The sequence below is a fragment of the Microcaecilia unicolor genome, chromosome 5 (genome assembly GCF_901765095.1).
Source record: "Microcaecilia unicolor chromosome 5, aMicUni1.1, whole genome shotgun sequence".
In the NCBI taxonomy this organism is placed as follows: domain Eukaryota; kingdom Metazoa; phylum Chordata; class Amphibia; order Gymnophiona; family Siphonopidae; genus Microcaecilia; species Microcaecilia unicolor.
Window position 1 is genome coordinate 78,394,951 of NC_044035.1, and position 14,684 is coordinate 78,409,634.

The 14,684-nt window shown below is 42.4% G+C and overlaps 1 protein-coding gene across 3 annotated transcripts in view; it reads right to left on the minus strand.

Annotated features, from left to right (window-relative positions):
* Positions 1-14,684, minus strand: part of IDE (insulin degrading enzyme) — a 441,269-nt gene that overhangs the window by 338,143 nt on the left and 88,442 nt on the right. For all 3 annotated transcript variants that reach the window (XM_030203006.1, XM_030203005.1, XM_030203004.1), the window contains exon 6: positions 12,151-12,263. In XM_030203006.1, coding sequence (XP_030058866.1) covers positions 12,151-12,263 — 113 coding nt within the window. The remainder of the gene's footprint in view (positions 1-12,150; positions 12,264-14,684) is intronic.

Below are 14,684 nucleotides of genomic sequence, written 5' to 3' on the forward strand. Positions count from 1 at the left end.
CTTCGGGATTGGAGGAAACGTACAAATAAACCTGCTACTGGGAAACTGGAACAAGCTGAACTGTTACAAATCCTTGCACAGAACAAGTTGCCCACTACATGCTAGCACAGGGGTAGCCAACCCCTTTCAAACTGTCAGGATTTCCCCAATGAATATGCATGAGATCATTCATTAGGAAAATCCTGAAAACTTAACTGGGTTGAGGCCCTCGAGGTTGCCCAATCCTGTGTTAGCAGAATCCTTTACCTCAGCATATGGAAAGCTTCTCACCTGATACAAAATAGGGAACCACAAAAAACATGCAAACAAAACCTAAAACGGAGACCCCCAAGAAAGCCAGACTCTAAGCAGGGCAGAACTGGTAAAAAAAGAAAAAAAAAATGAATTTTTCCCTTTACTTTGTAAAATAAAAACAGGACAAAAAATGTACATTTAACAAAGCAGGCATGTATCAGTCCTTATAAAGTATTACATAAAAATACTTTATTTTTCTTTTCTACCTCTGTCATCTGGGAATTTTCTTTTTCTGATTAAGCCAGTCTCTTCTCTTTTCCACTTTCTATGAGTCTCAATGATTTTCCAGCTTGGTCTTTCCATTTCTTCTCTCTCCTCGTGTCTTCTGCCTTGCATTCTGTCTGGCACTGATCTTTCATTTTGTTTTATTCCTCCCACTTTTCTCTTCTCTGCGTTTATATCCACCCATTTGATTTTACTCTCATTCTCTCACCTTCTAGTCCTTAGTCTGCTTTTCACAGATATGTCTCATCTATCAACTGGTTTTTCCCATCTCCCTCATTCTATCTTCAGCATTCCCTTTGCCCATCTGTATCTTTCCTTACTCAGACTCCCATCCCCCACCCCATCTTTCACCCACTTCCTTACTCGCTCATTCCTATACCCTGTACTCACCCTCTCAGTCCTCATCTACCCTTCACTGCCTCTCATTCTCTCACCAGCCCCATCCCTGTCTCCCTTCCCTTGTCTCCAGGCCATACGTCCATCTCTTACCCTATACCCCATGTCCTATTACTTCTCTTTCATCATCTTTTTAACCCCATTTACACCCTCACTCAACCCATTCAGAGACCCACCCCCTTCCTCGCATACTGGTAACCTTAAAATGATTTGACTATCAATGTTTTTAATAGGTTCCCTCATGGCCACCAGATTTCAGATTTGCTGCCTTTTCGTTTACTTCCTCTCTCTCTCCATCCACCATGCAGGACTTCCCCCTTCTCTCTCCATTTGCTATGCAGGATTCCTCCCCCCCCCCCCTCTCTATCTGCCATGCAAGACCCCCCCAACCATCCAGGATCTCTTCTGTCTCCCTCTCATGCCCCCATCCAACATCAATCAAATGTCTCTTTCAACCCCTCACCATCTATCTCTTCTCTATCACATCACCCTTCTCTCTCCCAGCATCTAGCTTTACCCTGTTTTTCTTTCATCCTCCCCTCTATCCAGTTTTGCAGGTCTCTCCTGTCTCTCTCTTTCTTCCCCATTCATCATGCAACATTGTCCATTTGGGAGGGGACCCCAAAACCCAATACCAGGCCATGCTTTTATCAGCTTCCAGAAGGCTTAGGATTCTCTCTGGACAGGGTGCAGTTGTCCTAGTTGCACTCTCTTAACACCATCCCTGGCATGTGTGATCTTTATATTTTGTAGAGTATAGAAGGAAATACATCTTTTTCTATTTCATTGGTGTGGCTTCCTGGGGTTTTGGTTTAATATTGTGACAAGGCTACAACCCAGATGTACAAAATGAAGCAGCAAAACCCTAAACTACATCTCCCAGAATGCATTTCCAGTCCCAGCAGGGCAAGCCCAGGGGATAGGCAAGCTGGCCCTATACCGTCTCTGACCACAAGAGGGAGGGAGAATGAAGGAGCCCAGTTCTCCTGGACCCGCAATCAGTATATCATGCCGCCCACCTGTAATAGGGAAGGGTGGGGTGAGAAGCAGCAGGAAGACTGGATGGATTGGGTGGAAGAGGGAGTTAATCAGGCTGAGCAGGAGGAAGAAAGCAGAATGGAATGGGAGCTTGAGAGCCCTGAGGAAGGCAGCCCCTAAAGGTTTGAGAATCTATATTGTTTGGAAGTTATTTTGATTTAAACCCTGCTTTCTTTTGGTTAGACCTGTTTGCGGTGGGGAAACCTTGACTGTTGGGGGAGGGGGCTGGAAGAGTTACAAGCCTGGTTCCCCTAAGCTGCACCCTGATTATTTTGGAAGGACTATATTGAATTTGAAAGACTTGTTTGGGCAGAAGGGGGAAATCCTGCTTGGAGGCAAGTGCTGATTGTGCTACTGACTTTGAAAAGGAGGGATTTTCAAAGGACTACTGCAGCCCTTCAAGAAAGGGGCAGAGACCTTGTGTTGCTGGCTTGTACACTAAGAGAGGCAAGACAGCCCTGCCTGAGAAGCCCTAACCCAGGTCTCTGGACTGAAGTGTTTGTCATTAACTTGGGAAAAAAAAAAAAATAATAATATTTTAAAGTATCCAGTGGTGGCAATTTGTGGAGATCTGTCTATTCGTGGGGAGGTGGCTTCCTTCCCCCCACATACTGGAACAGCGGGCCCGTTTACAATATATGTTTATCATTTTTGGTTCGCTATTATGTATTTGGCATTTGTGTTGTGTGTGTGTGACCAAGGTATTCTATTAGCATGAATTCTGTTTGTAGCATTCTGTAGTTTGGCTTTTCAGTTTTCCCCAATAGTGCAGGGGATATTTGTGAGAGGGGGGTGGGGAGGGGAGACAGTGGTTTTTTTTTTTTTTTTTTTTAAATCCTTGTAATGTATGGACTGTGATTTATAAAATGACAGTTGTACAGAATATTGTTTTTCTGTACTTTAAAAAAATGATTTAAATATAAAATCATAACTGTTTGAGGCTTGTGTGGATGGGAGCAGAGCTTGTGGGGGCGGAGACAAACATTGTCCCCATGTCATTCTCTTAATCTAGCCCTTGGAACATGAGACAAACCATACCACAAGGTTCCCCTCTCTCACCCATTCTCTAATTTATATATTACTGAACTGGGTGCCATTCTTCAAAAGAAAAAGACTGACTATTTTGCCTATGCAGATGACAACATGTTGATCTTTCCTATTACTATAAATGTGAGTATGGTGAAGGATTTAAGGAATACTGTTTTTATGTATAGGTGAGACAGCACTTCTTAAAAATTAATCCTGAGAAAACAAATATGTTATGGGTTAAAGCTAATCAGAAAGATCTACACTTAGGAACTGTATGCCTACATGGTGTAGAAGTCTCCATAAAAAAAAGGAGAGTTTGTTGGGAGTTTGGCTGGATGGATGTTACAAATTTGATTCAAAAAGTTTTTTTCAAATTGAGATTATTTCAAAGGTTAAAATATTTCCTGGATAAATCACTTATAGTTTCTTATCCAGGCATCAATTCTTTTCTTATTGGATTATTGCAACTCCTGTTTATTGGGACTTCCAATTAAAACAAATACAAAGATTATAAGCCTTCCAAAATGTATCTGCTAAATTGATTTTAGGAAAAAAAAAACCATGATCATATACCTCCACTTTTACGTGAAATGCACTGGTTACCAGTACGAGTCAGAATTGAGTTTAAAGAACTATTATTTGTTTTTAAGATCTTATATGGCTTATGACCTGGCTATTTAACATCTATGATCACATTTTATCAGCCTTCTCGCTGTTTAAGATCACCACAAGAATTGTCCTTGGTACTGCCTTTTCATCAATTTTGTCGATTAAGGAGTACAAAAAATAGAACATTATTTGGGAAAGTTCCCGAGCTTTGAAATAGTCTGCTTTTACATATTAGGAAAACTAACCCATTTTATGTCATAAGTACATAAGTATTGCCACTGAGACAGACCAAAGGTCCATCAAGCCCAGCATCCTGTTTCCAATAGTGGCCAATTCAAGTTACAAATACCTGGTAACATCCCAAAAAAGTTCAATACTTTTTATGCTGCTTATCCCAGAAATAAGCAGTGGATTTTTTCCAAGTCATTTTAATAATGGTCTATGGACTTTACATTTAGGAAGCCATCCAAACCGTTTTTTAAACCCTTTACCACAATCTCTGGCAACGAATTCCAGAGTTTAATTACACATTGAGTGAGGAAATATTTTCTCCAATTTGTTCTAAATGTACTACTTTGTTGCTTCATCACATGCCCCCGTGTCCTATAATTTTTGGAAACAGTAAACAAACGATTCAGGTCTACCCGTTCCACTCCAATCATTATTTTATAGACCTCTATTATATCTCCCCTCAGCCATCTTTTCTCCAAGCTGAAGAGCCCTAGCCGCTTCAGCCTTTCCTCATAGTGAAGTCGTCCCATCCCCTTTTATCGTTTTCACCTTCCTTCTCTGTACCTTTTCTAATTCCACTATATCTTTTTTGAGATGCGGTGACCAGCACCATGGATCAATACAAAGGCATTATAACGTCTTCACTTTTGTTTTCCATTCCTTTCCTAATAATACCTAATATTCTATTTGTTTTCTTAGCTGCCGCAGTACGTTGAGCAGGGGGTTTCAATGTATCATCAACGACAACGCCTAGATCCCTTTCTTGGTTGGTGACTCCTAACGTGGAACCTTGCATGATGTAGCTATAATTTGGGTTCCTCTTTCCCACATGCATCACTTTGCATTTGCTCACAATATACATCATCTGCCATTTAGACGCCCAGTCTCCCAGTCTCGTAAGGTCCTCTTATAATTTTTCACAATACTCTCGCGATTTAACAACTTTGAAAAACTTTGTGTCGTCAACAAATTTAATTATCTCACTAGTTACTCCCATCTCTAGATCACTTATAAATACATTAAAAAACAGCGGTCCCAGCACACACCCCTGAGGAACTTCACTATCTACTTAGACTTCTCCATTGAGAATACTGACCATCTAACCCTACTCTTTGTTTTCTATCTTTTAACCCGTTTTTAATCCACATTAGGACACTACCTCCTATCCCATGACTCTCCAATTTCCTCTGGAGTCTTTCATGAAGTACTTTGTCGAACACCTTTTGAAAATCCAGATACACAATATCAACCGGCTCACCTTTATCCACGTTTGTTCACCCCTTATGTAATAGATTGGTGAGACAAGATTTCCTTTCACTAAATCCATGTTGGCTTTCAGGCTTATTTTCAAAAGAGAAATATGTCTAAAACAGTGACAAGTCTGCATTTGGACAGTTTTCTCACAAAAACGTCCTAATCAGTATTTTCGAAACCTATTTTTAGACGTTTTTCAATGAAGTCCATCAGAAGTATATCCATATCTCTAGGGAGGCATTTCAGGGGCGTGTTCAGGGTGGGACTTGGGCATTCCTAAGACTTAAGACATTTTTCAGCCATCCTACTCTACAGGCCGCCAGGCAACTGGCAAGACACTCAAACACAGCTCATGGACTTCATCTCGAATACACGTATCTCAGCTTCAAACCTTATCATAATAGGCGACATTAACCTGCATTTGGAAGACATTACCTCAACAAGCACCCAAGAATGCAAAGAATTCCTACAATTATGGGATCTCCACGTACCAAATGCAAAACCAACACACACCAAAGAACATACACTAGACATCATCGCACATAAAGTCGACCTAGACTCAAACCTTATACTAGCAGATACAAAATGGATACCCACACCGTGGTCAGACCACTACAAAGCATACATCTCCCTCCAATGGCGAACGAAAACCACAATCAAAAAACAAAAACGAAAAACCTACACCACGAGAGGAAAAATAGACCCGGTTGTTTTCTGGCAACAGATCTACGATAACGGATGGACAACAAAGGCAGACACAACCAAATTCCTCCTAGACTGGAACGATAGATGCAGAACAATATTAGACAATATCGCCCCGATTCAAACTAGAACCTCACACAGAAAGAACTCAACACCGTGGTTCAACGAAGAACTGAAAAAACTCAAAACACCAAGTTAGGAAATTAGAACGAGCATGGAATAAAAAGAAAGATCCCACACTTAATGCTTGGAATCAACTCCGAAGAAAATATAAATACACCACAAGACTATACTACAAAACTGAAATTGGACCAAACTACAAGGACACACACAAACTCTTCCAACTCGTGAATAAACTACTAGACACCACAAGACTATACTACAAAACTGAAATTGGACCAAACTACAAGGACACACACAAACTCTTCCAACTCGTGAATAAACTACTAGACACCACAAGACTATACTACAAAACTGAAATTGGACCAAACTACAAAGACAAACACAAACTCTTCCAACTCGTGAATAAACTAGACACCACACCAGTCACGGACAATAGCAAAGACACACCAGGAGCTGAAAACCTCGCAAATTACTTCAAAGAGAAAATAATACAACTGCGACTTAAAATACCAGCCAGCCCCATAGAATACGCTGTACTCCTAGACTGTCTAGACCCAGACCCTGGAGTATACCCAGCAGATAGGACTTGGACTGAATTCGAGATACTATTGGAAGACCTCATCTCCCGAAAACTCAAAAGATTTGCCAAATCTCATTGCAAACTAGATACATGCCCAAATAACCTTATGAAATTGGCCCCTCAACACTCTATAACAGATCTAGTGAAACACGTGAATTTTATGCTACAAAATGGATTCTTCCCAAAGGAGAAAGGAAACATTTTACTCACCCCATACCCAAAGATGCAAAGAAAAATGCGAGTGACTTAACCAACTATAGACCAGTAGCATCCATTCCCTTAATAACCAAAATAACAGAAGGGATGGTAACCAAACAACTCACAGACTATCTAAACAAGTTCTCAATACTACACGACTCCCAGTCAGGATTTCGTTCTAATCACAGTACTAGTTACGCTCATGACGAAATTCAAACAAACGATTGCAACCAGCAAGAATATTACTTCTACAATTCAACATGTCAAGCGCCTTCGACATGGTTGATCATGGAATCCTACTACACATCCTTGAATACTTCGGTATCGGAGGCAATGTTCTTAATTGGTTTACAGGATTCCTAACCACACGTTCTTACCAAGTGACATCAAATTCGATCACATCAGCCGCATGCACACCTTAATGTGATACCCTTGGCCAAACTACTATCAAACCAAAACCTCAACCCATACATTTACGCTGATGATGTAACAATCTACATCCCATTCAAATAAGACCTAAAAGAAATTTCCAACGACATCAACATATCATGCACTCCTGGGCAGATGCCTTTCAGTTAAAACTCAACGCAGAAAAAACCCAATGTCTAATACTCGCCTCTCAACACAACACGAGCAAATTTACCACCAACACAACAAAATTAAATCTACCAATTTCGGAAACACTGAAAATTCTTGGAGTTACCATTGATCAGCACCTAACACTTGAGAATCACGCGAAAAACACAACCAAAAAGATGTTCCATTCAATGTGGAAATTAAAAAGAGTAAGACCATTCTTCCCACGGACTGTCTTCCGGAATCTGGTACAATCATTAGTACTCAGTCATCTAGATTACTGCAACTCACTCTATGCTGGCTGCAAAGAGCAAATACTCAAAAAAAAAACTCCAAACAGCCCAGAACACGGCAGCTAGACTCATATTTGGAAAATCAAAATACGAAAGTGCAAAACCCCTACGAGAGAAGCTACACTGGCTCCCACTCAAAGAACGCATCACATTCAAAATATGTACCCTAGTACATAAAATCATCCATGGCAAAGACCCAGCCTACATGTCAGACCTGATAGACCTACCATCCAGGAATGCTAAAAAATCATCTCGCACATTCCTTAATCTTCATTTCCCCAACTGCAAAGGCCTAAAATACAAATTAATGCACGCATCAACCTTTTCCTATATGAGCACGCAATTCTGGAACGCATTGCCACTCAACCTAAAAGCGACCTATGAACTGACCAACTTCCGTAAACTACTAAAGACCCATCTCTTCGACAAGATATACCACAAAGACCAAAACATGTGAAACTCCCACATATATCCAGAAATGTTAATAATGCCTTCTGTTATATTACTATCATGTATTCCACTACCATGTAACCCAAAATCCTTCTGTAACAACAAATTTCTACTCTTTTCTCTTTCCCACAATCCATGATGTATTGTAAGCCACATTGCGCCTGCAAAGAGGTGGGATAGTGTGGGATACAAATGCAACAAATAAATAAATAATGGAACAAAACAAAAATATCCAGGACTAAGACGTTTTGAGCTAGATCTGTTTTTATTACTAAAGACACAAAAAGGTGCCCTAAATGACAACTGGAGGGAATCACTAATGACCTCCCTTTATTCCCCCAGTGGTCACTAACTCCCTCCCACCTCCCAAAAATGTGGCAGTACTAAAAATCTGTACTTGGCAAAGCGTCAAGTGTACATGGCTTTCGAGCAGACTTTTAAAAACTCTTGAAAGGGGAGATCAGCACCCCTCTGGTGGATGCTTTTAATGATATGAAAGAGGGAAAGACACTGCCAGATAGTCTTAGGACAGCTCAGATATTGGCTTTTCTTAAACCTGGACGTGACAGACTAAAGTGGAATCGTATCAGACGATTTCTTTAATACCTGTAGAGGCGAAGTTGCTTGCCGAAATTGTGGCAAATAGACTCTCCCATGTGTTGCCCAATATTATAGCTGATCCACAGGTTGGCTTTGTCAAGGGACGCTATTCAGTTCAGTTTGGTCAGGCATATTTTGACCTTATTGGAAACAGTGACCGCTAGCGCTGTCCCATTGCTTCTGGTAAGTTTTGATATCGAGAAGGTGGGATTACTCGATTTGGGCAAATATGCTTCGACATATTTGAGATTGGGTTTTTGGTGTTTCGGATTATACTCTATGAGTAGGAACGAGATTTCCTGGCCCCCTTGGCATTTTTGCTCTCTGCTTCACACCTCTGTTAAATCTTTGTCTAAACTTTTTGCTAGAAGCATAATTGTAGCTTCGAAGGCTATAGCCCATTCCTAGGGCCAGAACCCGACTACTTTGGATTTACTTTCTCAAAAGGAATGTAGATTTTCCCTGGGTGAAGAATTGGAAGTTTTTCTGTGTTGGGAGAAGGTGGGAGCGTTGTGTTTAGCTCAGATTCCAACTGGGGGGTGGGGGCTGGTGGCGTGTTCAGAGCTACTCCAGACTACCTGGCTCAAGCCCATAGATTGTTTTGCTTATAGTCACAATTACATCATTATATCAGTTCTCTCCCGTGGGAGGGTCTGCTAGCACATGATTGTAGATCTATACTTAAATTGGTTGGGGTACTGGGGATAGATTATCTGTCTCAGATTTTCATGGTAGGCTGACCCTAAAGAGGGCCTCAGTGGATCATACATGGTAGGCTGCTCCTAAAGAATGCCCCAGTGGATCATACAGCTAATCTTACTAATTGTGGAACGGACCTGGGACGGGCAATTGGTGCCGTTCTGTCCATAGAATATTCAGCTGATTTGCATGAATGCCAATTTTATATTCTTTTAAGAGGGCATGTCACAAATCAACAGGCATGCTATATGGGAATGGCAGCCAATATGATGTGTGCTAAGTGTCAGGAGTACCGGATCACACATGGTATGGAGTTGTCCGCCTATTCTTATTTCTTGGAAAATACTTTTTAGGTTTTTTTTTTTAAACAGATGTAGTTGACCAGCCAGTCACTTGCTTGCCTTTGGGTGCCCTTTTAGATCAGTGTGGGTCTTTTATGATTCTCAACATTTTTTTATTGATGACCAATGACAAAGCAGAGCATATCTAATATAAGAAGTGCACTGAAAATGCGTACAATAGCTACACATAGATACAACAGTGTGTTACTCGCTGTCACCAATCATTCCCCCTCATTACCCCTCCCCCACCCCTCCACACAAGAAAATAACATTCCAACCAACCCTCTCCCCATTCATGAGAGCACTCGATCGGCATGTAGAATGTAAACCTTTCCCCCAACTCTAGCCAATACTATAACATATGTGTGGACAGCCTGTACAACGTACTCGCCCCACTAACACTTGTTGGGCACAATCTCCATACCATGGTAAAACACTGAGAAAAGAGCACCATAACTAAGCAAATCCTGTATCTCCAGGCTCACCAAACCCACTTAAGATCCTACTCATAATGCATTCAGGACCATACTATGTCCCCGGGTACACAGTGTTTGCAAATATGGGCCCCATAACCTTAAATACCGATCATTGCATTTGGGTGAGCTCCTAGCATCTTGGGCCTCCCACAAAGCCAAGAGATGAATTTGGTTTCTCCAAAGCCAAAAATTTGGTGAATCTGGGGAGGCCCAGTATTGCATGATACACTTCTGTGCCACCAAACAGAACTTCCGAAGAAGTAAACTAGCTTGTACGGAGAAACCCAGGAACTCCCCTGGGCGATCTAGAAGCAGCTGGTCAATGGAACCAATATCCCCTCTACTCAAGATAGTAGAACAATATTTTACCAGTTTGCTCCTAAAGCCTTTATCAATGGGCAGCTCCAAACAGCATGAAATAAAATTATCCACCAAGGTACACTTTTTTGCACAGAGGAGGGAGTGGATGCTTCCCCCCCCCCCCCCCCCCCCCCCCCCACATTATACTGAATTTGGGAACAGTATGCACAAGGAGAATTCAGTAATAGCTCTCCTGCAGCCAGGCACACTGCACCAAAGCCGGGATGCGCCTTAAATTAATAATCAGATCCCAACCTGTAAGGTCTCAATCCCAAATCTTAGACCCACCGCTCTCATATGTCCCTCAAATCTTAAGGTGGGGTCAATTGAAGCAAGGCCTTATGTGCTCCAGAAACACTAATCCCCCTCACAGAGATAGCATCAAATAAAGCTCTTAATTTCATTCCCATTCGCAGGCGAAGCAGATCCGCTTCTAAAGAGGCTACATAATGCTTGATCTGGAAGTATGTATACCTATTCCCCCAGCTCACCCTAAGGGTCCTCTGAAGCATCTCAAAAGACAGCAGATCACCCGCTTCTCCCAATAAATGTTCCAGTCTTGTCACCACCTTATGTTCCCAGGGCTGAAAAACAATGCTGTCTATCCCCGGCTGGAAGGAAACATTGTTCCTTATCAGGATCTGCTGTCCAGACCCTTCATCAAAATCCACCAAACTGCCCGCAACAGGGGTAGTAGTCCCCCCCCCCCCCAACCCCAATACTTTTGCGGCACTTGGGAGCCGGTGCATTGCAATAATGAAAAAATGAGTAGGGGGCATAGTAAACCTATTCTATGTCTACTGGTGTAAAATGCAATTTCCCGTACAACCAGTGCTGGAGATGCCTAAGAAGACATGGCTGATTATAGTCTTAGGTTTGGCAGTCCCAACCCCCCTTGGTCCCAGCCTACTAGCAACATGCACACTTTTAATTTAGGATTTTTAGATGCCCAGCAAAATTTGGTTAAGAACTTCGGTTAAAGTATGGTAGTCTCTGCAATGTAGAAGTGGCAACTTATGAAGAAGGTAGAGCCAGTGGGGCAGAACGATCATATGCAGAATACTTATACGCCCCATTAATGACAGTGGCAAACCTTCCAAACAGGTCCGTGTATGTCTCAAACAAGTTACACCAATTGCCTGGAGGGAAAAGACATCCATTGCCAACTGAACTCCCAAATACATAAAATGAGATCCCGCCCACTCCAAGGGAAAATGATCCCCCTATAAAATGACACACGTGCTCCAAGGTGGCAAAAGCCTCCAACTTGTTTAAGTTCAGCTGGAACCCTGCGTAATCTCCATATTCACTGATAATTTCTAACAGGGCTTCCAAAGAATGAGGATTCTTAAGATCGATCAGGATATCGTCCACGAACACTGCTAATTGAACTGGTGGGGACCCAGATTTAACCCCTGGACATCTGGCGAGCTCTGTATGTCTCGAAGAAAGGGATCCAGGGTTAAAATAAACAAGGGAGACCATGGGCAGAGTGGGTCTTTTAATATAGTTGGGATGGGCAAGCGCCTTTTGATTCAGAAAAGCTTCCAGAAGTTACTAGACAGCAGATCCCAAGGTATCATCCTGTTTGTCCTCAGATAAATATTTCATTATAATTCTTTGTTATCTTCTTACTTACTATGAGAAAAGTCCCATCTGAATGGTATAAAACCTACCCTGAGATGTTCATCTTGGAAAGGGTGCTCAGGAAATTCAGGTAAAGGCACATTTTTATTCTCTACTTCTGCAAACAGCTTCACTAAAAGGTCAGTCAATTCATCTAGTGATTCTAAGGAAAAGAAAATAAGCCACTGGTAAGAGATTTCATGTTTTGAGATTTGCAGTAACTGTATGTAAGCAAAGTTCTAAATCTAATAAAACAAATGACTGACAATATACAAACTGCTGAGTGGGTAACTGCAATATTTGTTTTTAAAATATAGAAAATTATAATGAATACTCTAAAAGTTCTTCTGATTGCCATATGCTTGTGGAAATTGTATGTTTAAATTCTGATACTCTTTATTCATCCAATGAGTTCTGGACGTTATGTTTTGATTCCTGAATCAAATCACAATGTAGCAACATAGTACATGAACACCAAACCATGGCCCACATCCAATGTACCTGGCTATGATTCTTCCATTATCTTTGATGAACCTATAAAATTTCCACTGGCAACACCAACTCAATGCCACCCATCAACTTGTCTTTTGCCATCAGCCCTTTTTCTCACTACTGCCCTCTGAGTTTTCAAATGCAGTAAAAATTCTATCCCCTACCAGTACCATCCCTACTGGTAGGCCTTTTTCAGGTCTCATCTTCAACCTTCAGTTTCACTAGACCAATGCTTAATCCAAATCCAGGAACCTTTAATTCTAACAATGATTCCTTCATGCCTATTACTATAGCTTATTTGAAGCCCGATACTTTTGTTTACTACTGTTTAAAATTATAACCATTGCTCCATGCAGTAAAATACAGTCATATAGTTATCAGAAGGCACTAAGAATCTGTATGAAGCAACTCTGCTGAAAATCAATAAAAATGACTAGAATGAAGGATAATTTGGACAGCTATAAACCAATTTTTGTGACTGTGTAGAAGGCAACCTGGGCACTGGCTGAAGTATGAGTCTTGTAAGGTAAATATGTAGGAAGACAATTTAAATAAAATCAACAGGAAGATCAGGCTTGCAACTGGAGGTGGTGGTGGTGGCCAGCACTGTGGCAGATTTTGGAAATGGTTAGATCAGAGGCTAAGGGTAGTGGCATGAGATCTGAGAGTAGTGTGGAAAGAAACTTGCAAGTTAATCTAACCAGGACAGTAGAAGACTAGAGAAAAAAACCTCAGCTGGTAGACTAATAGACTGCTCCTTTTCTTCTTCTTATAACTAAATGTGGTATTTACCATTTTGAATACAATACTGAGGCTACTGTAATTTATCACTTAGACATATAGAAACAAAGGTCAATCTTTTCAGTGAATGAAATGAGCATTTGCAACCAACTTTTTCCAAAGTTACATACGTTTATTCACCATGCATAACATAGAAAACTAGTGGAACTAAGCCTGTTTCGTCCAAAATGAAACGGGCCCTAGGAAGGCTCTCGTCTAAGCGATTTTTCCTCTCTCCCCTGCCCTCCCCTCCCCTCCATGTGCAGCGATTGACTTCCCCTTGGCCTCCCCTCCATGTGCAGCAATTCTCCTCTTCCCTGCCCTCCCATCTGTGTCCCGCGATTCTCGCCTCTCCTCCCATCCATGTCCATCAATTCTCTTCTGCCCTGCCCTCTCCTCCATGTCCAGTGATTGTCCTGTACCCTGCCCTCCCATCCATGTCCCGCAATTCTGCCCTCCCCAGCGATTCTCCTCTGCCCTGCCCTCCCATCCGTGTCCCGCGATTCTCTCCTCTCCTCCCATCCATGTCCATCGATTCTCCTCTGCCCTGCCCTCCCCTCGATGTCCTGCGATTCTATCCTCCCCTCCAGCGCAGCGTTCCGTTGCCTACTTGCCCTTAAGTTGCTTTCGTTCAGAACATCCTGACGTCAGCTCGCCTCCAGCGTTCCTTTCCGTCTCACTGTTCCGCTCTCTGTCATTACGTCTTTACGCAAGGGCGGGACAGTGAGAGGGAAGAGAACGCTGGAGGCTTACTGAGATCAGAATGTTACAAACCCAGCCAGCCAGAGAACGTTGGAGATACAGGGTATGATACATACCTGTAGCAGGTGTTCTCCGAGGACAGCAGGCTGATTGTTCTCACGACTGGGTGACGTCCGCGGCAGCCCCCACCAACCGGAAAGAAGCTTCGCGGGACGGTCGGCACGCAGGGCACGCCCACCGCGCATGCGCGGCCGTCTTCCCCCCCGTGCGCGACCGCCCCCGCCAGTTGAATGACTAGCAAAAGATGAAACACACAACTCCAAAGGGGAGGAGGGAGGGTAGGTGAGAACAATCAGCCTGCTGTCCTCGGAGAACACCTGCTACAGGTATGTATCATACCCTTTCTCCGAGGACAAGCAGGCTGCTTGTTCTCACGACTGGGGTATCCCTAGCTCTCAGGCTCACTCAAAACAAGAACCCAGGTCAATGGAACCTCGCAACGGCGAGGAAACAACAGAAATTGACCTACGAAGAACAACTAACTGAGAGTGCAGCCTGACCAGAATAAATTCGGGTCCTGGAGGGTGGAGTTGGATTTACACCCCAAACA